The sequence below is a fragment of the Anas platyrhynchos genome, chromosome 22 (genome assembly GCF_047663525.1).
Source record: "Anas platyrhynchos isolate ZD024472 breed Pekin duck chromosome 22, IASCAAS_PekinDuck_T2T, whole genome shotgun sequence".
NCBI lineage: Eukaryota > Metazoa > Chordata > Aves > Anseriformes > Anatidae > Anas > Anas platyrhynchos.
Genome location: NC_092608.1, coordinates 6,673,860 through 6,697,046, shown reverse-complemented (window position 1 = coordinate 6,697,046; position 23,187 = coordinate 6,673,860). Strand labels below are relative to the sequence as shown.

The 23,187-nt window shown below is 46.6% G+C and overlaps 1 protein-coding gene and 1 long non-coding RNA gene across 3 annotated transcripts in view; both read right to left on the bottom strand.

Moving 5' to 3' along the window:
* The window catches only part of CAPZB (capping actin protein of muscle Z-line subunit beta), a 62,491-nt gene extending 49,209 nt beyond the window's left edge, over window positions 1-13,282 (bottom strand). For both annotated transcript variants that reach the window (XM_027443037.3, XM_027443038.3), the window contains exon 1: window positions 13,123-13,282. In XM_027443037.3, coding sequence (XP_027298838.1) covers window positions 13,123-13,125 — 3 coding nt within the window. In that variant the 5' untranslated portion in view covers window positions 13,126-13,282. The remainder of the gene's footprint in view (window positions 1-13,122) is intronic.
* Window positions 13,283-16,749: 3,467 nt separating this feature from the next.
* LOC139999264 (uncharacterized) lies at window positions 16,750-23,152 on the bottom strand. The gene is made up of 4 exons (XR_011804625.1): window positions 22,796-23,152; window positions 22,329-22,393; window positions 21,736-21,971; window positions 16,750-17,079 (listed from the first exon to the last, which is right to left on the bottom strand). It is a non-coding gene; the product is annotated as an uncharacterized lncRNA (long non-coding RNA).
* Window positions 23,153-23,187: the final 35 nt, after the last annotated feature.

Genomic DNA, 23,187 nt, shown 5'->3' with positions numbered 1-23,187 from the left:
AGGAAGGAGTTCTTGGGAAACTCAGGATGTCCTCACTGCCTCCACCTCACTGCCATCCACCTAGCCCACTCGTCTCTACACTGCAACTTCACCTTTTCTGGGTGTGCGTTTGCTGAATTCTCACAGTAAATTGCATCCTAAAGACGTGGTTTCCTCACAGATCTCCAGACAAAACACGCTACACAACTCTTGCCTTTGGACACGGAGAAGCTTACAGCCCCCTGCTCGCTGGGAAGGTGATTAGACAGCCCGTCTCTCAGGCTGGACCGCTCTTGGAGCCAAGCTCTTTGAGGCTGCAGGACTTAATGAGCTTAGCGTTTACGTGATACGAGGACGTTTTCCACCATTCCTCCGTTTCATCCAGCACAGAGCTCCTGTGGAGGAGTAGGGAGTTCAGACAGAAATTCTAAATGAAGTTTTATTACAGCTCAAGTCACTGAAGGATTTAAGAGATCACAGGAATCTCAAAGACTGAAAATATTAGCTTAGATGAAAGCTCCTTAATACATTTCCTCTAAGATATTTGGCTATCTCCAATCTCCACTTAAGCATCTGCTATAGCTTTCCCATGATACTACTGCAGGGCAAAATGTTATAAATCCGTCTCTAGAAGTAGTTGTGTTTGTTCAGCTTCCTTTGCCTGCATCCTGCTCTTCCCTTCAGTCTTTTGCAAACACGTTAAGCACAGCAAAGTCAGAAACCCTCTCAAATGGCCCCAGGTCTCTGGTCATTTCAGCACTCTGCACTGAGGCTCAAATCAAAACAGACAACATAAAAAACATTTATTATACAAGTGCACTAAGTATACAGTTGCACAAAGGCATGGTTAGGTGATTTCTTCATTCCATTCATACTAAAGCAATTTTGTTCAAACCCTGAGCACGGACAGATGTCATTCAGCGCAGAAACCACAAAAACTCAGGAAGTTACCAGAGTTTTGTTTAATTGTTTTGAGGAGTGTTTGTTTGTGCGACACACCAACGTGTTGCCATTGTCAATACCTGAAACGGGGGCAGACGACGGCTGTTGTCCCTTGCTGTAAGAGCAATGGGCTCTTCTGAACCTCACATTTGTAGGCAGCCACCACGAGAGAACATGCAAAAATTGTTAAGACCGCGTAAAGCAGGCAAAATGCTGCACTTCCTTCTGACCCCCTGGCTTTAGAGCACACAATCCCCAGGGAACAGAGGAGCTGCCACTCGGTGGTCCCCAAGCCCAGAACAGCACTGGGCAGGGACAGCTGGCCCACGGCCACACCACCCTGGATTTGAACCCTGCTTCTCGTACAGCCCTTCAAGTTCACAACTCCCAAGCCTGCTTGACCAGCCTGAGGAAGAACTAGCTCACCTGCATCGCATTTTACACAGAACTGTCTCCTGATAAACACAGCTGCCAGGAGCCGAGATTTGTACCCAAAATTGGAAGCCCATGGCACTGGCGGAGCTGGCAGCACCCCCCAGACGCTGTGCTTGGTTTCTCTTCTCAGCAGACAGCAGCAATCCGACACGCTACCACCTACGAGCATTTTTCACTTCTCCTCACAAATATCTCTGTATGAGCTTTCCACTACAGAAACTTACCGAAATTCACGGACTGCATTCACAAGTTTCCCCAAGTCTCCCCTGCCAGCTACCTGAGATTTACCCTACACCCCAGGTTTTACAAGAGGGTTTACACAAAGCCTCTGCCCGTTCTAAAGGTTAAGCCACTGCATCTGAAAGCAGGTGAGAGATTTCACTTCAAGCTCCCAGCCTTGCAGTCAGCAGGAATTTGCTTCTCTCTCTCAGATTTAATAGATCAGCAGATTTAATTCCCAGGTCTTCACTGCTTTGTTCTGATGGCTCCTGCTCATTTGCTTATGTTATTGCTGAGCGCAAACAGAATTAAGCAGTTTCTTCAAAAAGAAAACCGGACTGGTTTCACTTCTGTGTTGTATTTCTACATTAACACCGCCCTGAGCTAGCTTCTGAACCAGGAGAAGCCAGCAGACGTAGTCAAGTGCTACTGCAGTGGCAGCTTCTCCTCTCTCAGCCCTTCCTGAGAACTCAGGCACTGGGGCAGCCAAATCAGCCCAGCCAGAAGCAGAAGTGTAACACCACCTCTGGCCCATGCCTTCTCCAGTCTCTGATGCAACTTTAGAAGAGCTGGATGACCTAAAAAGTACTTCAGAAGCGATGATCAAGGTTAAAAAAACCCTACATAGTGAAAACATCCACCATTTGGGCAGGGGTGCCCACGTTATTTATCAGCTGAATTTTCTGACTTGGGGCTGAAATGCCCACATTGGAAAAGTTACCCCAACTGCAAGCATCTCAATTTACAGAGAACTGAAATAAAAGATAAAAACCCAAAGGGACACCAAAAATAAAACATTTGCTTAACTTATGCAATTTCAAGCGATTGCACATCAGCCCGCTTTGATCGCCGGTCGGCTTACAAGCAAAATACCTTCGTAAATTAATCCAGGACCAGAAGTATGCAACCAGCAAATGACTTTTTCTTCTTCCTTTTATGTTGCAGACAAACCCCAGGTTGTAAATCATTATTTCCTGTCAGTTCTCCCAACAGGAATGTCTGACTAATGTTACAGCTTTGTGGTACTCAATAAGTGCTCAATTTTTTTTATTTTTTTTTTTAATTGAAACAGATAAACAGCTTCCCATCCTGCTTGCCACGCCGCTCCTCGCCAACGTGCAGAGCTCAGAAGGCAGAAGACTCCTTTTCCAAATCACACAGCAGAACAGCGTCACTGCTAGAAGCTTTAGCACAGGGTTGAGTTATTGTAACCGTGGGTAATAAAAGCTCCATAGTATGTTAAGTGCAGGATTCCCCTCCTGGCTCCCAGCACAAGAGGCTGTCAGCGTTCACTTCCTGATGCTAGATGGAAGGGGAGTAACTCCATACAACCCACGAAACCCAAATTCTGCATCCATGATGTTCCCTTCAACCACACGTTCTCCTTGCGATCCCTTTTCCTACATGATTTTTCCCTCGGCTGTTAAACCTCTTCTGGCAGATCCTATCTAAAGCCACTTGTAATATTCCTGTAAACCAGGGATTCCCGACAGCAAGGTGAACTAGTGGGAGTAACACCCACAGCAGAGTTAAGAAGTAATCAGGTGTAGTAAAAGCTGAAGATACGCTGCATCATAGATAGCAATAAAAGATCAAAGATCATTGAAAGAACACGATGCTGATGCAGACAAAGTCTCCTCAACCTACTCCTAGCTTGGTCCCCTCCGGTCAGAATGTTTTCCGGGGCTTTTACCTTCAGACAATTGTGGCCGTGTCAGATCCATACCAACATTTAGCTCGATTTGCTATTACATTGCTGCTGTGGTCAAGACAAAACAAGGCAGACTGGCTGCTGAGAACGCCCGTTCCACAGATTCCAAATGAGAAGGACTAAAGTTTAAAATAAAAGCAAGAAGTGATGCCTCGCAATATATTAGTGAAATCTGCTGTACTTGGCCTTTATTTACACTGCTCTCCCTTTCAGAAGACTTGAGCATGCCATGAAGCAGCAGTACTAGTGCTGATACATGACCAAAAACACCTTCAAGGCTGGTTTTCTAAATTCAGGTCTCTGCCATACACACCAGCAGATACACCTGTGCACTTGTCAAAAAACGAGAGGTCTGCTTTGAGCAGTTTTTGTTCTGCCCAGGTCCAGAAATTTAAGCTGTGCTAATCTCAGCAAGGCAGGCGCTCCCCAGGGATCCCTGCAGGACCTCTGTAGAGAGGAGAAGAGAAACTTAGACGTCTGCTCCAAAGGGTCGCATGGGGAACTAAAATAATCTATGGGAAGGAAAGCAAATGAGGCAGCTTAAGTTTCATTGCCACCAGCATGTTAATGACATCGGATACTTATCACTATTTCAGGCTGCCAGCACACCTAAGGCAAGTCCTAGACAGATGAAGCGAGTGGCCGTGGTCATCCAGGAGCAACCACCGAAGGATTTCCTCCTGTACTCAAGATCTTCAAAGCTCGCAGACAGCGTTTTCCTCAACCCTCATTTGTTTCTTTACCTTTGAGCCGATGCTTTCAAGTGTCTTTCGAATCCTGTTTTGTGTTGGACTTCATCATCCTGGCCTCCAAATCAAGCGAGCACTGCTCAGCATTGCTGGAACACTACCCAACACCCCTGCACAACCTCCGAAGCAATTACCGAGCGGATTATAATACACTGACGGCGTTTCCATCCAGTAGTTTCAGAACCAGAGCCCACTGCACTACTTCACTAAGAAGCTCAGTCTCATGGAACAACCATTTGTCAAACGATGTTACATCAACTGAGAAAAAACTTGCAACCTCGATAGCGTGGAGCAGGCCATTACGCTGTAATTCGCTCTTTGCTTTAGAGGCAGGAGCTCAGCATCTCCTGGAGCCACTTGCCCATTTCAGCTCCTGCCAGCACCTCCACACGTGTACAGCACAGTGAAGAAAGCACCGTGCTTGCTCAGCACCTCCCCAGCAAGGACATATCAAAAGGGATTCAAAACCTACTCGTGCTTTCAAACCTAACTCACCATCTATTGTCGTAGTTCATACAAAATCCAAGGCAAATCTGTCACCTGCCCAGCAAACAAAGCCACCAAATACCAACAGAAGAGCGGGGTGGACCAGCACCAAGGCTTTCTGGGAACAGCCCATTCATCTTGACCTTTTGCCACCAGCACTAATGATTTCTGCACTGGTGTTTGTCTTCTGGGTAACAGAAACAATGTTTTATTTATTAAACATGACAATGTAATTTACCAGCTTTCATCTTCTGCCAAGAATTCCTGTGAAGCGTAAAGTTTGCAAAAAGTCATTTCCCAATAAATCATGGCATCGAGTGAATATGCAATCTATTAGCCCCACATGAAAGAGGGAGATGGGAACGGCAGTAAAATAGCCACACAGAAAAGCTCGTCTGCAAAGCTGCATTGTTAACTTTTAATAAATGGGATTAAAGTCACTGAAGTTGACTGTAGAGCTGACCAACTATTCCGGGTAACATTTAAGAAATTTAATTTGGCTACTGTTGCTGCAAAACAGTTGTGGTTATTTTTTTCCCCCCAGTTTAAGTCTGAATTTACCACAAAAACAAAATTGTCTTTGTTAGATATTTCTATAGATACGAAATCTTAGCCAAACAAAAGGCAAAGCAAAGCTGTTACAGCACAGCCCTGAGCTACGAAAAGTTGTCCTGATCTTGCAGCTACTTTGTAAGGAAGCTGGTGTATCTGCCCCGTAGCTTCACTATCAGAATAGATGTTGGGCTGAGCACAAGTACGCACGCACCCCAACAGACACCCAGCCTGCTTCTTGGGGAACCACTCAGTATTACCTGACGCATCGAGTAACTCCAGATGCCCCTAGATATTTCCTTGCGACTTAACTCAGCGCCACGCTTCACTCACTTGGTCGCTCTGCAAAATACTTTGGCATGCACCAAGGGGTTGCGCAGGCAAGGAAATGTTGCGTTCTGAAGAACTGTGAAGCCACCTCCTCACAGCCCTCCTGCCCCCAGCTGCCTGCTCACGTTGACTCACACCAGAGGCAGGATCACTGCTGCACGGCTAGCGGAGCTCTCGCAGTGCCTGCCACAGGAAATCATCGACAGGGTCTTGTCAGCTCTTTGGAGAAACTTGCGTTAGCTCTGTAAGATCGCATCACACGGCTCTCGGCTTCAGCCCTGCAGATGGATCCCGAGTTACTGATTAATGCTCCCTCGTCACCATCCTCCCACTTCATTCTCACTGTAAACCTACTGCTCCTGACCACCAGCGTCAGCTCGGCCTCTGAAATAAGCTAACAGGAGGTCTGCAGAGGCTCCCCAGTCCCATGACCTGTTTCTCATCCGCAGTGCCTTGCCTTCCATCCAAATATGACGGAGGAAGCGCCCTGCTGGGTACCCTTGGCAAAGGCTGAGCTCAGTCCCACCAGGCCAGCCAGGCTCTGGGGCTGGGAGGTAGAGCAGCGTGCTGCAAGAGTTCAAACAGCAGCAACTGAGACAACTCTGCAGGAAGGCAGAAGTTGCCAGCACTTGGAACTGAAGGAGCTCTGCGTTGCAGCCTGTGCTGTTATCAGGAGATAACTGAGTATGAGATTGCACCAGGAGCTACAGCCCCTTTTCCAGAGGGCAGCCTCAAGGTGCCAGACCTTGGGACCTCTCCGAGAAGCCACTTGTTTCAGCCACATGAGGGAATACCTGGGGCTGAGCGCACGGGGCATTCACACCGGGCAACTTCAGATGCGTGTGATTACACAGGAAGTTCCTCAACTTTATTTTTGTAAAGCTTGACACTGCTCACTACAAACACAACAGCTCTTCAGGTTCAACGCTGCCATTTGTCATCCTGACCGCACCGCACTGCTTGCGATGCGGTGTTTGTGATGCTTTTATCCTGGGAACACCAGGTAATCTTTTTAAAATGCTCTTTTACCCTATGTACATGTTTGTTTTGTTTGAATCAACGTAGCCAGTAGCAGAAGAGGAACTACTCAATCCTAATGGTGAACTCTTGCAGGAACAGCCCAGTTCAGCAAGTTGTTCCCAGTTGTCCGTGTTCTCCTTCCAGTCAACTGCAACCTAGATTTTTTCAAGCAAGAATTTACTAACATCAAAACCATTTGAGAAAGCACGTGTTATCACAGCAGCTGGGAGGCATATTCTCTAGCAGCAAGGTGGCCATGAACACAGCCACGCTTAATGGCAGCCTGGCACGAAGGTTTGAAACCATCGGTGCACGTCGGGCTGCTTGCAGTGCCCCGCTCCGCCACCCCACGCAGGGGTTGGCACAACACAAGCTCAGCGCTTTCCAGCGCCCCCAGGTCTGGTAGCCAAGGTTGTAAATTCATGAGATAACTCTGGCAAGTAACTGGATGCCTGGCAAGGCAGAGAGGAGCCAGGGAGAGGTTATCTAGTTAGCCCTCATCCCTCCATGTTCTCCAATTGCTTAAAAGGTCAGAAAAGTAGGTCAATATGTCTTTTGCTTGGTGTCTAGCAAGAAATACCTTACAGGTTTCACCACAAAGCCTGCAGGACAGTTCACTTTCATTGGTGATAAGAATTTCAAGCTTAAGGCTAGGTAGCTGATGGTTTTGCATCTACTTGGGCCTTAAAATTATCACATCTCCACCAAACAAGACATCCACGTTCCCTGGAATTCCTTCCCTTACTCTTTACCCCTATGCTTGCCCGCTCTTCCCGTCCTTTTATGTTCTTCTTGCTGTTTATGAACACGCCTGACCTACCCTCAAGGCAGAGCTGCAGACAGACAGCGTGCAATTGAACAACGCGATGGCTTTCCAAGCTTTTCAAGTTAAGTAGCAGAGACAGGTTATAACGGAGCAGTGTTTCACCCAACGCACATTTGCCAATTCCAATCCATGTCACATTTCTCCCTCAGTTTAGTACGAAGCTAACAGTTACTCCATCTGGCCAATTTTCACCTCACCACACTCTAAAGCAGCCCCACCTGTACCGATGGCTATGTGAAAGCTGTATTTGACCACCTAGTGGAGCACAGTCACTACTGAGCCAAGATGCTCACACCCACAGCATCACACCCACAAGTCTCCATAACGACCCGTAAGTTTGCACGGTGGATAAACTGAGTTTTACAGGGCTGCAGTCAGCGTGCTGTAGCTGATATTTTACCTCATTTCACATCTTTCTCATCCTTTTAATTAATTAATTTACAAAAATTCATCTCTCGTTTCTTGAGCCTGGTTCAAATTGCCAGCGCAGGCTCTCAGGCAGCCACCAACCACCTCTGCTGGTGGTTTGAGCTTTTTTGGTTTTTTAAATCCCAACATTTACCAAAGCAAAAAGGGGAAGGCGCTTCCAAGCTCAGTGCTTTGTCAAACAGAGAAGACAAACCATCACACGAAGGAATACAAATGAAATTCCCTGGGAGAATAAAGAACATGTTATTTATGGCGTTGTGGGTTGGTGGCTTAAGGCTACCACTAAGCTTGTGTCTTCAGTGCGTTCTCAACCCTTTTTCCTTCCATGTAAAATCCTCTTAAGGGCTGCTTTCATTCTCATCTAGCTGATACTGCTAAGTTGTTCGAACACGGGTTCTGCTGTCGCCCAGGCTGGTCGCTCTGCAACAAGGACATGCTGGAAATTTCACCTCGATCCACTGGGAAAGGAGGCAGCTCCGCTTCCTGTAAGAGAACGACCCGGAGGGCATCCATCCTCCTCACGCTCAGAGCAGCAGCAAGGACCCGCTCTGCGGCACAGCTCAAACACCAGCGTCCTGGGGCTTTGAACCAGGAGGGAGGACTCCGAAACCAAGCCCGCGATGAAAATTAACACAGGTTACACTGGTGGAATATAAAGCAGGAAGGTTCAATTTGCATAGAGGAGGAACAAAGTCGGTAATTTATTAGAAGGCCAAGTGCCTGCAAATACGTTCTGCAATTTTTCAGCCCGACTTGGAAGCGGTGGCACGAAGAGCACAAGCTCACAGCACGCTGGGTGTTTTCGTTCTAAATCCTGAAAGAGGACAGCAGGGCCAAAGAAAAGCACCAGATAATACCAGAAAATTTGTCGTATTGGTTGATACCACAGCTCAGGCCACCATTCTAGGAAGCCTAGCGCAAAATACCACCTAACGCAATTAAAATAATACTAAATAAAAGCTTATTTGGGGCAATCACAAAATAAGAGAGATCTCATTTCTGATTCTGTAACTCAAAAGTTTTGTTGTATCTAAAAATCCAGATAAAAGATTAGATTGCCACTGTGTTTGGCATTACCCAGACAGCACCTCCCGTGGAAAATTACAACTTTATAATTAGGAAACGAGCAGAGCAGCTTTCTCACGTATTCTCCATTTTCTTCATGTAACAAATCCTCCCAGCCCAACAAACAGGGAAATCTCTCTGAAACTTGCTCCGTGTTCGCCCCTGTGCCCCATAAAGGAAATTTCAAAAGCAAGCAGCTCTCCTGCTACACGTGGGGGAGCTCCCACTCCCCAGGAGAAGCCCTTTGGAAGGGTCTGAACCACCCTGCCTTAAGACCCCAGACTAGAAGCGGGCGTCAGCTGCCAGCTCAGGTCCCGGGGACAGGAGCCCAGCGTTATCCAGCTCAGGTAAGCCCCTGGAGCTTTGTGATCTCCACACACATCACCCATTTCAGTCCAGTCCTCATCAGGCATCTGCTCAGAGTATTTGCTCGACTTTCACATCAGTGTCAACACCAATACCTCGTACGTGGGCTATCAGGTACTCAGCAAGGCATTACAGAAACAACAAAGAAAAAAATACTTAACATGGCCATGCACTCCCACTGTATTGGGCCTAATTCCTGATCTTTATGTACAAGCTAGGGAAGTTTTTTTTAATTAACGTAACTCATTAGCAACTAAAACCCGTGCTAGAGCATAGCTAAAGAGACTGGGAAGCTGGGGAAAGGCTCAGGGTGCTCAGATGTACTCACTGCTCCTTCATACTGCAGGGGTTTCACCTACAATGGAAACTCAAATTCAAAATCCCATGTTTTAACATGAGATTTCCCTCCCCCCATCTCCCTGGAAGTGGCAAAGAATTAGGAGACGTGGGAAAATGAGGAAAAATACAAGTTTGGGACCTTGTGCATGAGGAGGGGGAGAGAGACAAATGGTTTGGTCAGGGCTTTCCAAACTCCTCAGAACTCCTTGCTCAAATCACGAGGAAAGTGGGAAATTATAACGCACATCAAGTGATTAAGAACACGCATGTCAACAGAGGACCATCATGATTTTGATCATCTTAAACTTTTGTCATTGCATCCTTTGTTTGGAAAAAAAGCTCTTAAACATCACGTTGTAGAGAAGTGGGGTGGAAAACTGGGCTTAGCACAGACCTAAACTGCTCGTGCTGCTCAGAATCCCATTCCATGCCTCTCCAGCAGAAGTGTCGGCTCCTCTGCAGGCACCGAACCATTTGTAAGCTGAAATCAAACTTGAGGCAACATGACTGCAGTGTGCACCAGTGCAAGGGGAAAAGGAAAATAATTGCCTCCCCATCATTTTATTTAGCAGAGTAAGGAACCAGTACCTCCAAAGCAGCAGCAGACGCCGGCACTCACCGGGGGAGTCTTCAGGGGCAGGCAGCTACCCAGGCAAAGGCAAAGAGGAGAGCGCTGCCCAGCTGCGCACCTCCCCAGGCCCATCCGATACCCTGCACGCGGGAAATTCAGCTGAGAGAAAGACGGCTGGCAACTGTAGAACTAGAAATGGAAGACAGCAGCAATGTGGCCTTCCCAAACAGTCCTTCCTCTATTCAGCTGAAGTAATAACTACTGAAAACAGTAACTCAGAAGAGAAACCGCACTTCATTTTGTTTGACTCCCAGCTGCCAACTGGTGAGCTGTGTGTGTGTATTTTCCACGTGAGGAAATCCCATTTGAACAACTTCAGCTTGAGAATGGTTTTCTTTTGCTAATGTCTTTTGCCAAGATGCGAGATGAAGCATCACTGCAGTGACAGTACTCCCCATCCCAACAACATCCTCTGACTCAATTAATCTGGGAATTCACCTTTTAAGATAACATTTAGCTAAGCTCATGCACTTGCCTAATAAAACATGGACTCTACAAAATAGCTTCAGATGACATTTCTCTGAAGGCACAAGGTGCAAAGGACTTTGAGTAGACACCGAACACCTGCCCCAAGCTCTTATGCCATGTGTGAAAGTTTCAAAAGCAACACAATTGGCTTTGAAGGGATGGACTCAGTGCTCATAAAGGCTGTCCTGAAGTGCTGTCTTTAGCTGCTCAGTTTCACAAGTCACTCAGGATTGTTTTGGTAGCACCTGTACAAAACCAAGCTATTGATGAAGCTGCAATGTGCTTGCCCAAGACAAAGATCCCCTACCTTGAAAGCATTAATTACTCTGAACAATGTGCAAAGAGAGTCACTAAGTGTCACTGTCACCTCCTGCATCGCTGGCTGTGCTTCAGTGATTTTTAGCTGCCTCACAAATTCTGAGCAAGTGATGAGAAGCTACACCAGACAATTTGTATTTATGGTTGATTAAACTGTAAATTTTCCTAGGATTGTCACCTTTTCCTGAAGAGCCGCACAGCAGAAGAAATACTTGCAAATATTTTACATTACCTGGAAGATTTTTATTTTTACGAAGTGTAACTGGATTCCAGCCATTCCTACCCCTCAATTCCACAAGTCAGCAGTGTCTCAAGTCCTGCTTTGCCCTGAGCAGTGTATTTTCAGTTTATTTTTAGCACAGGAGACAGCACCTACCCGGATGGTTTGTAAGCTTCACACATTGCCCTGCCCCATCTCAGTGAGCACCTGACCGAAATGCCAATACTCCTGCCATCTTAAACTCCCCAGGAGCAATTCAGATTTGAGACGGTCTTAAATGACAGCAAGGAGGAGACAACATTTCCCCTGCCTGCTCTACCCTGCCATTGGAAAACCTGCAGCACCAAGGGACCCAACACCCTGAACCATGCCAGCTTCTCCCAGCTGCTCCAAGACTTGCTGCAGCCTGCGGTGCCGGGGCCATTTCAGTCCTGATGTGCAGCATTTGGAAGTGTTGGCCTGTGGTACCACTAACATAAAAGATCCTTGGAACACTCTGAACACTGGGTGGGAACTGAAGCTGGAACTGGGAGCCACAATTCTATCACCTGCATAACATTGGCTCTAAGAGACAGTAAGGTTTGAAGCCATGGGCACAGCTCGTTTACCTCTGATCATCACCAAGGCCAGGGATTTGGTCTAGACCCAGACAAACCACGCTGCAGCTGCCTCACTCTGCGAGCAAGTCTTCAGGCACTGCAACACTCATGTAACGTGTTGTCTGCCACACAGTTGTACCCAAAGCTGAGACCTGTGCAGCGTTGGCAGTTCTGGTCAGAGCTCTCCCACGCCCACCACTTTCCATTACTGAACGTGAAAAAAAATCAGCAGACAGCGTAAGCTTCGAGCACTCACAGAACTTTTGAGGGGTTTGGGTTCTGCCTCCTGAAAAAGAGGGACAGAGCCACACCTACACCCCAGCTGAGTTCTAACAGCGAGCTTTTGCACCCCCTTCGAGGAGAAGCCTGTATCACCACTGCCATTTTACAGGAAGCCTGCCTGTTTTCCTTGAAGTCTTTTCCTGGGAAGATTTCTGCCGTGACAGAAGTCAGGGCAGTTTATCAGAATCCTGACAGCAGGTTCTGCCGTCAGGTCTCATGTACAAGGCCTTCAGGCATCTTGATTTAAAGTTGTGCAGGAGAATCAATTTGCTCCACCCTGTCAGTCCCACACTCAGCTGACAGGTACAGCATTGGCTCAGGAAGAACAGAACCTCAGGCACTCCTCACCTTTCACTTGAAACTAAAGAGCTTCATCTTGCACAGCGCAGAGGGTGCGATCACAGTGATCTCCAGTTTCAAATAAAACAATAAAGCATTGCCTCTGAAATTCTCACAGTAAAAGATAAGAAAAGAGTCGTTTGCTGAACCAGCCTTTATACTGCCGGATAGCCAGGCATGGTCATAAGTCAAACCGTGTTTGAACATCCTCAAAAACTTCGGTTGAAGCACCTCACTCATGAATTCCCCAGCAGCACAAAGCCCATCAGCCACACCAAACAGAAGATCCCCCCCCGGGGGGTTACAGGGCGTGAAGCACCCCTCTGGGCCGAGCCCAGCACGCCCAGCCCGGCCCCCACCCTCTTTGCTGGACACCCTGAGGGCTGGCTCAGCCTGCCGGGCCCGCAGCCCCCTCCACACCCGGCACCGAAGCGAAACCACAAAGCTGCCCCTTCCAATCCATGCAGCAAACCCCCCACGACCGAGACCGCGCTCCGCAGCCTCCCAACCCCCGGGCTCCCATCCGAAACCCCCAACCCCCTCCGGGTGCGGGGCAGCACCGCTCCCCGCTGCGCCCCCCAGCCCCCCCCCCCACATCCCGGAGCTCAGCAGCGCGGCCCTGCCCCCCCCCGAGCCTCCCGGCCCGCGTGAGGCGAGGCCCCGGGCCCTGCCCAGGGGGCGCCGCTCCCCTGCGGGCCACAACCGAGGGCCGGGCCCAGCCCCGGGGAAGCCCCGGGAGGGGCCCGGTGCCTCCTCCCAGCCTCCCCCAACCTCCCGGCTCCCACCTCCCGGCCCTCGGAGCCGCCCCGGGGCTCACCATGGCGGCTGGGCTCGGCGGGGCTGCGCTGGGCGGTAGCGACGGCGGCGCCTCCCGGTTCCCCTCCGCTCTCCGTCCGAGCAGGCCGCGGCCCCTTCCCCTTCCGCCGTTGCCTAGGAGTGAACATCCGGGTCAGCGCCGCGCGCCGGCCACGCCCCCTTCCCCCCCTCCGCCGCTCCCGCTCCGCCAATCAGCGCGCGGCTCGCCAGGCATCGCCAAGTATGGAGCGCCGCGCGCCAGAGGGGGCGGGGGGGGGAGAGGCGGGAGGGAGCGGCGCGAGGGCGCGACCAATGGCAGCGCGGGAAAGAGGCCGGGAGGAGGCGGCCAATCAGCGGCGGCGGAGGGTGGAGTGGGCGGGGCTGGCGCGTGATGGCGCGCCGGCGCGCCGACCCTCGCGGTTTCAGCCCCGCAGCCGCCCGCAGGGTGCAGGCAGAGCGCTTCGGGGGGTGTCAGCGCTGCCACCTCGCAGGCTTCGCCCTCGTCCCGTAGCGTGGCTCGTGCTGCTGCTCGCACCTCGGTTTCCTTGCCCCCCAAGCGCTGGGGAGGACCGGCCGGCCGCTGGGTACCGAGCGGCATCGCTGGTTTGTCTGAGCGGCGGGTGTTCGGCCTCCTGTGGGAGCTGAGCCTTCGATTCGGCAAAGCGTGTAGGTGCCTGCTGGAAGGTAAGCAGGTGCTTACACATTTTGGTGACTTCAGGAATCGGGCGGCTGTGTTACAGATCGCAAACGCGAGATAAAAATCAGCAAATCTGGGTGTATGCACAAATAAAACATGTTTGCTTTTCTCAGGCTGTTCCAGGAAGAAATACACTTTTTTTTTTTTTTTTTCCCCTAATATGCTCGTTGACATTTCAATGATCTCAGATAAAAACGATCCCGATGCCAGACTCAATACTTACACTCCCCAATCAGGACATGTGCATTTAACAGATGCAGCCTCCCTAATTAACCTGGGAGAACATCTCAGGTAGTATGTGGCACCACGTTCCTCTGCTGCTCTTTGGGAAAAATACTTTGGCCTGCATCACACCAACAGGCTTGGTGCCAGCATCCCAAGAACCCTCTGCTGGTGCTCCCTGGCTCCTGCATTGCGGACTTGGCCCCTGTGAGCCAAAATCCCTGCTGCTGTTCCATTTGCTTTCCTCAGTTTGCTGTAGAAACTGGAAATGTTGTCAGGGGGAGTCGCACACTGCTTCCTACTTTGATGCATTCTTCCTGGAGACGGTTGAAACTCCACAGCATGTGTGCAATTGTGACTGAAAGGATGTATTCTTTAGGGAATTGCTTCATTTTTTCCTGTGCTGTTATGTTTTGTGGTACATCCATCCACCAGGAGACAACCACGGCCAAGCCCTGACTTCCCTCTCAGACATTATCACAGACGTTTGTGGATTGACTTGTAATTGTAGTAGCTATCAAATACCAAACAGGACCTTCCAAGACCTGACAACTCTGACCACGCTCATTTTACTTATGAGGGCAAACCAGCTGCAACTTCCAGTTTCTAAACCAACGAGCTAATTTCCCAGGAAATTAATGCTCAGCAGTTTGCATTCCGTTACGGCAGCTAGCGTGAGCTACTAGCCTGTGTCACGGCGTAACTGTTATAGAGGTCAGTTTGCACTGTTGATGTGTTGATGACTGGCAATCTGCTGTCACTGATTTTTTTTTAGTTAACCTTTGCCTGCTTTTGCTTTTTTTCTCATTCTTCTTGTCATGTTTAAACCTCTGGTCTTTTCAGTAGAGGAACAAAATTAATATGTGAAGCAATGGATAGAAAGCAGTAGAAGGATTTGCCCAGCGGGTTGTGGTTAATGGAGTTGAATCCAGCTGGCGTCCTGTTCCAAGTGGTGTCCCCCAGGGGTTGGTACTGGGGCCTATCTTGTTTAATGTCTTTATTGATGACCTAGATGAGGGGATTGAGTGTACCCTCAGTAAGTCTGCAGATGACCCCAAGTTGAGAGGTAGTGTCCATCTGCCTGAGGGCAGGGTGGCCCTTCGGAGGGATCTGGATAGGTTGGACTGCTGGGCTGAGGCAAATGGGATGAGGTTCAACAAGGCCAAGTGCCAGGTCCTGCACTTGGGCCACAATAACCCCATGCAATGATATTGGCTTTGGGCAGAATGGCTAGAATACTGAGAAGAGGAAAGGGACATGGGAGTGTTGATCAGTGCTCAGCTGAACACGAGCTGGCAATGTCCCCAACTGGCCAAGAAGGCCGACAGCATCCTGGCCTGTATTAGAAATAGCGCAGCCAGCAGGAGTAGGGAGGTGATCATCGCCCTCTACTCAGCTCTGGTGAAGCTGCACCTCGAGTGCTGTGTTCAGCTTTGGGCCTCTCACTACGAGAAAGACACCGAGGCCCTGGAACATGTCCAGAGAAGGGCAACAAAACTGGTGAGGGGTCTGGAGCACAAGTCTTATGAGGAGCGGCTGAGGGAGCTGGGGTTGTTTAGTCTGGAGAAGAAGAGGCTCAGAGGATACGTCACTGCACTCCACAGCTTCCTGAAGGGAGGTTGTGATGAGGAGAGGGTCATCCTCATCTCCCAGATAACTAATGACAGGACTCGAGGAAATGGCCTCAAGTTGTGCCAAGGGAGATTTAGATTACGTATCAGGAAAAACTTTTTCTCTCAAAGAGTGGTCAGGGACTGGAACAGCCTGCCAAGGAAAGCGGTGGAGTCACCATCCCTCATAGTGTTCAAGAAGTGCCTGGATGAAGTGCTATGAGATATGATTTAATAGCTTAGTGCGTAGTATTGGTGATAGGAGGATGGTTGGACTAGATGATCTTGTAGGTCCTTTCCAACCTTGTGTTTCTGTGATTCTAATAATGTCAGGAAAAACAGGAGTTATGTTACTTCACAGGGAAACAAAAGCACATAAAAGCCCTCAAAAGCACATAAAAACCATCAAAAAGCACTACCAAATAAACCCTAGGATGGGAAATCTTGCCAATGTCTAGTAGAGAAGCCACATGACCTCAAAAGGCATTTCCTGCTCTACAGTCTCCAAATTCAATTATTCGCCAATACTAGGCAGCCCAACTTCCTTGAAGCCAGTTTGTAATATGTAGCAATCTGAAGTGCCTTGTATTTTGCAATCCCCAGATCAGTCCTTATGTTTCCTGAGAGTAATTACCAACAGTAATTAAGAAAAAGCAGTTTTTTCATTACATGATAGATTATTCATTCCTTTTACAGGGGTCCACACATCTGATGCACGTGTTTTCCTTGAGGCAGGGTCTGGGAGGACAGAATTGATACAATTGAAAATGTGTGTTCTAAACTTCACGTCTTTTGTCACAAAACTCACGCGAACGACTCAATGATTGTTTTGCTTTTAGTTAACAGCTCTCACAGCTATGAACAAAAAGCATTTCTAGCTGCTTGATGAAGAAACAGAGCAAAAGCACAATTATGCAGTCTAGTATATTTTAAACGTTTTGAGATCCAAATGAACGTTGACGCCAAGAGGATGTTTTTCTTAAAAGAAGAAATACAAGCATCCTGGATTTTGTTTTCCTGCTAATAGGTATAAAGAAGAATAAACAGCTGCTTTTTGTTTTCCCAAAAATATTTGCATTATGAAGATCTGCAGATTCCTTTTGAAATTGATGTAACATCTTTTCAAATGAGGACCAGCTGCTTGCTTTGATTGTTTATAGCAGGACATGCTTAAGGGAATTTTTTTATTTGTTTGTTTATTAAATGTAGGACCAGGCTCTTCTGGTAGCCTGCAATTTGCAGTGTGGAGCGGATCTCAGCAGGCAGAAGGCTTCACATATATGACTAGAGTTGTAGCCATCCTACCTTCTGGTGCAATTCCTGGAGGCACTGTCACCAAATAAAGCCAATGCAGTCTCTGAGTGGGAGCCATGCCATAAATCTTGGTGCTGGGAGACGGTGCTAGCTGCACTGCAGGCATTCCCACACCTCCCAGCATGGAATCGTCCACCTAAAGAGAAAAGAGGACGGCTTAGTGGCAGGCATTGTGCATCTTCAAAATGAGGGCCTATAAACAAAGGAAGCAAACAATTATGTTAGTTGATGGCTTAACAGCCCTACAACATCAGATTCATGTGCAATTAATAACAAGGCTTTTGATCTTGCAATCAGCAACTATAAAATACATATGCTTTCCCTGTATGTTTGATTATGTTCAAGGAAGCAAAAGGATAAATACTTCTTATTAGCATTACAGAGTACTTTTCACATTTAGCCAGAACTTCATGGAGTATTTGAGGTCTAACATGATATGTTTATTTTATCCTTCTGCATACATTGCATGCATGGTGAAATGCTGTTTATTTTCTTTATTCCAGTATTTAGCCTGGACCAAAGATGACTGAGAACATACTCAGAAACAACAACCTAGAGAAAACTTTAAGACTTCATCGAGTATTAATTTTTCTATTAAAGAAAAAGACATCTTGGGCTTTTTTTTTTTTTTTTTAGGTCAGATTGCCCATTTTCTTTCTTGCCCAGCTTGTGGCACTTGAAAGACATGTAAACTTTTATTAGAAGTTCTCATAAATTGAATTTACTGGTGAAAGAGTCTCTTCTTTTAGCAATGGTACAGTTTAGCTTGCTGGGTTTTATTAGTCAGAGTCAGTAAACCAGCAGCATCACTTGATTTGAGGCTGAAAACTGAGCGTTTCTTGGAAACTAATATAGGAAAAAGATACCTACAACACTACCCAACAGTTTGGTATTACATATTCAAGCCACAGATAGTTCTCACTATGGAGATCTCCAAACACACTGTCAAAATAGCACACAAACAAAAAAAAAAAGCTTCCATCCCATTCTAATTCCAAGGCAATTTTGATGAGGGTACTCTAGAGTATAAAGGTTTTGAGAGGTTTCTCATTCACTGCAGGAGCTGATGAGTAAATCAAAATACGGTGTTTAATAAAAACCAACACACTGTCCATCTGGTTTGAAGCACTCCTCCTCCCATACAAAGAATGCTGAAAACAGGCTCCAAAATGAGATTTTTCACTTTACTAGCACCCAAGCAGATCTGCCGCCTACCTGCTCATTTGATGAACGGAAAAGACAACAAGCCTAAAATGTCCATATACTGGCAAAAATTACACACTGTACCGCCAGTGCAGCTTTGTCACATTAATGGCAGAAAAATTAAAGGTTACGTGTCACTCAAGCACACATATTGTTAGAGGCACAAGATTTATCCAACTTTGAGCTTTTTCTTTAATTTTATGCCTTTTGCCTAAATAGGTGAGACCAAGTCATTTTTCATTGCCCTCTTGCACAATCTGAGGTGCAGACGGGGTCACTCAGCTGAAGCCAACATGCACAGAGAGGTCATTTACCATCACCCTGTTAAAAAGTCACATCTCTGCAGTTTGTGACCATACCTCAGACATAAGAGAATTATTTTTTTTATTATTTTTTTTAATTTATGAAGTAACATCCTCATCCACTAGTAACAATTGCTTTCTTTTGGTCCAGAAGTACCTGCCCACCTTTTGAGAGCAATCTCTCGATATGCCCTGGAGTTGTTGGCAGCCACAGTTTCCATATCCCATAGATTTTACCCAGTTGTGTTTCACAAAATGTGTGATACAGATGGGCAAATGTGACTGAGACCTATCTGAAACCTCACATGACAAAATTCATCAGTGCCTGTTCAGAAACGGACCGTGAGGCTTTCTTTAAGTATCAGTCCAGAAGAGTGGACTGGAGGATTACTGGGATCATTGTTTTTCACTACATTTCTCTTAGCTGTATATCCAGGGATGCTGTTTAGTTCTGTGCTGGTGACTGCTCTTTTAACTTCATATTGTAAGTAAAGAAAGCTTGATCTAGGATGTTTCAAAGTGTCTCAGCCTGAGCAAAGAGAGTATTGAGAACATTCTTGTCAAACTTCGTCATCAACTGTAGAAATAATGTCTGCAGCCTGTCATTAAAAAAGAAGCAAGGAGAAGCTGATCAAATGCACCATAAAGAAACCAAATTTTCCATTCCTTTACTCTTTCCTTGACACGATGCACTTCATTGGAAGCTTGCTAATGTACCAGCCAAAAGAATTGTAAGGACCTGGATTCCTTCTTAATACAGCAGTCATGGTTCACAAGTTAGAATCTGTATAGAATTAACCAGTAACACAGATGAATTGAAAAACATACTTAAAGAGCTAAGAAGTAGTACTCTGAAGGGTTTATATGTTAGAAAACCTCTATCAATACAGCGTATTGGTTCTTTTCCTATTTCCACCACTGACCTAAAAAATGGATCACAAAATTATAGACATCAAATGAAGATGGGAAGTGTCATAGCGGTGTTGATGCCTGTACTGGAGACAGACAAAGCACAGCAGTTCACAAAAGCACAGACCACTCTTTCCATGTAAGTGGTTTCCTCCACAGGTTTTTTAGCAAACTTCATATTCCCAGCAACAGCAGCTTAAAGCAGAATTAGCAGAACAAGCTGTGACACATATTGTTCAATTTTTCAAAGTTCCACTTCAATCAGCCATACCTGACAACCGTAACCAGCAGTACCACACCACTGCATGTAACATTACATCAGCTTTGCAAAACTGCCATGAAATTACATTAGCACAGACACAAAATGGACTTGCTTATTAACGTGCATGCGATCACTAGGAAAAGGCTGAATGATACTTCGCTCTGCATCACAAGCTGCATTTCCTAATGAAAGCCTACCTCAGCCCTTAGACTATTGTTCATCCCCTCAGTATCTGACTGCTTTCCACATAAAATCAATAACAGCAAAGTAGATTTAATGGAGCCTCTGGCACTCTTCCCATTTTAAGGCAAAGTCCTGCTGGGAAGGGGTTTCTTTTTCCTCAGACTTCAGGTTTAGACTTGTTTTTGTTGTAGCAAGGAGGCTTTCAGAGAGGAAAATAAAACCAGCGTTTGCCAGCAGATATGGATGCTTAAGTGTGAGAAAAAATAAATGAACTGGAGTGGCGGCTGAGAGGAGAAGTTTCCTGCCTGGGTCTGATTCTCTCTCAGACATAAAAGAAGTGTTCTGAGAGAGCAGACAGTGAAGTGGGGACCCACTACACTACTAAGGCTGTGTCAACCATTTCAAGCAGATAACTCCTACACTGCTGTCTTCCTATGCAGATTACTGCTGCTCTTGGCAGAAAAAAAAAATGTGTGTGGAAGGAGATTCATGTTATTTTAAAAATATGCAAGAACTTACATGTGTATTCTTTGGAAAAAGGAGATCAGGAGCACAGTAATGCACAATGGGGAACTGACAGGAAAGGTGCTATGAGATTCTTTGAAAACGTGCCTAACATCAGAGTAAGAGGCGATATCCTCATCCTGGGGAAGGAACAGGATTTCAAGGAAATTCACTTTAGAATTTTATAATAGAAACTATTGTGGTGAGGGTGAATTCATCCTATACTGCATTATGCAGAAGCTGGGACAAATAGTTAAAAGAAAGCAGCGTGATGTGTGCAGGGGGCTGCAAGTTCTGTCTGCTGCAGTGCCAGGGAAACTCCTCACCTTGGGGTACACGCAGGGACTGTGCCCTCTTCATGCTCTCTGCGTGGCTTCTTCCTCAGGGCACCAGGGAAATGCAACTTTGGACAACAGCAGCAGTCCCAATTCATCTTGGATTCCCAATTCGGGCTCTTCGTTCTTTGACGATTATCTGCTTAATAACTAAGCAGCAGTGAATGCCTAGCATTTAGCCTGTGAGCAATCCTGTTAATTTAATACACAACTCTAGCAAGGTATACGATTAAGTCAAGTGGTGACTGAAGGCCTGAACCTGCTACAGTTTGATTTCCACCAGAGAATGGTAGGGATTTTTGAAGCTTTCTGGCTTCTTTCATTGCCCAGCCTCCTCTGTTTTTTCCATATATATATTTACAATGCTGACAAAAAGACTGGAAAGAAAGGGGCGGAGAGCATGAGGGAAGAAGGAAGGGAAGGAACCCAGGGACAGCTCACAGCAGGCTGTGAAATGCAAAGCAGGTTTTTCAAAACCGCATGTTCTAAACATCACCTTGGAGTCATACAATAATAAATACTCAATATTAAACTGAGAGAGTCTAATTGCCAAGTAACTATAGCAATGGAGAGAAAAGGCTGTCTTTGGACACATTCCCTCCTGCCTTAATTTTTCCCTGGAGTGGGTGGGGGAGAAGGGGTGCAGAGAATGTGCTCTGGATCATTAATGGGTAACGCTTTCCAGAGCCCCCTCTGATCACTCAGTGACTCTGGGATTTAAAAGAAACAGACAGATTTCACAGAAGGAAGCTGGACATCCAAAACAATTACACTGAACTATTCCATATCCTTCAAAGGGGTTTAGAGCATCAGGTTCCTTACACGAGGCTGTCATACACATTGAGACCCATTACACAGCAACGTGACCTTTTATAAAGCACCTTATAGTCCAACTGCTCACCATCACTTCCTTCATCCCTGAAGAAACAGCACTTTCCAGTGACTCTAGAAGTATGAAAATGAGTAAGTGTGAAGTGAAATTACACAGGGACTGTGCTGGTTATTTGGTTTTGCCAAAGAGAAGACCATATTTCTGGGTTGTTTTTAAAATACCGAGTTCTGGAATTTAATTTGGGGAAAAATTAAAGACTTACCTGGAGGCTTCAAGTATCTTCTGATAATTATAATTTCCAGAGCTGAGAGTGCTTGAAAATGGGAGGGTAGAGCTGGCACACTGGGAGGTACCATTGGATCAGCAGTTTCAGAAAACACTGCTTTATCTTGTCAGGGAAAAAAGTGCTTGATCCCGTTGGTATTTTTCTATGAAACACAATGCATGGCTCTATTTCTGATACTGACTGGACACAAATCCAAAGTAGTTTTGAGCACACTGGATGGGGAAGAGAAGAAAAGGAGGCTCCCTTTACAGAGGAACAAGAACTGGCTTCTTCAGTGAAAGCTTTTAAACCTTACGTGGATTAGTTTAACCACGTGCCTTCCAAAAACTTCATTAAAAATAAATTAAAAAGCTATTCAGATTGTTAACTCAATAATAGCTAATTCTGAATGTTTAGTGATTTGTGAAGGAGTTGAGCTAAACCTAAGCCTTCATAGTTGCTCTAGTTCAAAAACAGTTTTGCCCCTACGACAAACCAAAGAGCACAAACAGTAATAAATAACTTCAGGAAATTTTCACCAAACTTTTGAAAGTTTAGGCTTTCATTTGTTGGTTTCATCTTTAACTTACTTTTTAAAGAACTTTGAGTTTTATAGAGCAGTATAGCCTCCTCCTCTCCAACCTGATGAAGAAAACTGTCAAAGTGCGAAAAAATCAAAATAAGCAAATGGTTAAAAATTGCCTTACCAAGTGTGAAGGGGGATATTATTACCTGAAAAACACCCTGTGATTTTTCCATAAGGCTTCTAGAAAAAGACTTTCAGAAAGCCTACACATTTGCAATATAAAATTCACTACAGTAAATTTGAAACTATTCACACTTACATTTCTGGTTCAACACTGCAGCCCACTTCAGGCTGTGCCAAACACCCATGATTTGTTTAAATCCATAATTCACCCTCTCTACTCCATTGTATTAACATTATACTAATATATCCTCCCACTCCCTACCCTAATAATGGCAACAGTACGAGGGGGAACGGGCTTAAGTTGTGCCAGGGGAGGTTTAGGTTGGATATTAGGAAGAACTTCCTCACCAAAAGGGTTGTTGGGCATTGGGGTGGGCTGCCCAGGGAAGTGGTGGAGTCACCATCCCTGGAGGTCTTTAAAAGACGTTTAGATGTAGAGCTCGGTGATATGGTTTAGTGGGGACTGTTAGTGTTAGGTCAGAGGTTGGACTGGGGGATCTTGGAGGTCTCTTCCAACCTAGATGATTCTGTGCTTATGTGAAACCATTTCAATTTCTGGTGTTACTCTAATGCTTTTTTCACACTTAGGGCCCAGGTTGGCAAAGGAGCAAACCCTCGCTGAGGGGACGGGGCCCTGAGGTGCGGGGCGGGGCCCTGAGGCGCGGGGCGGCCTCGTTCGGCCGGGCCCTGCCGCCGGTAACCAGGGGAACGGGCGGGGCGGGCGAAATCTCGCGATGTTT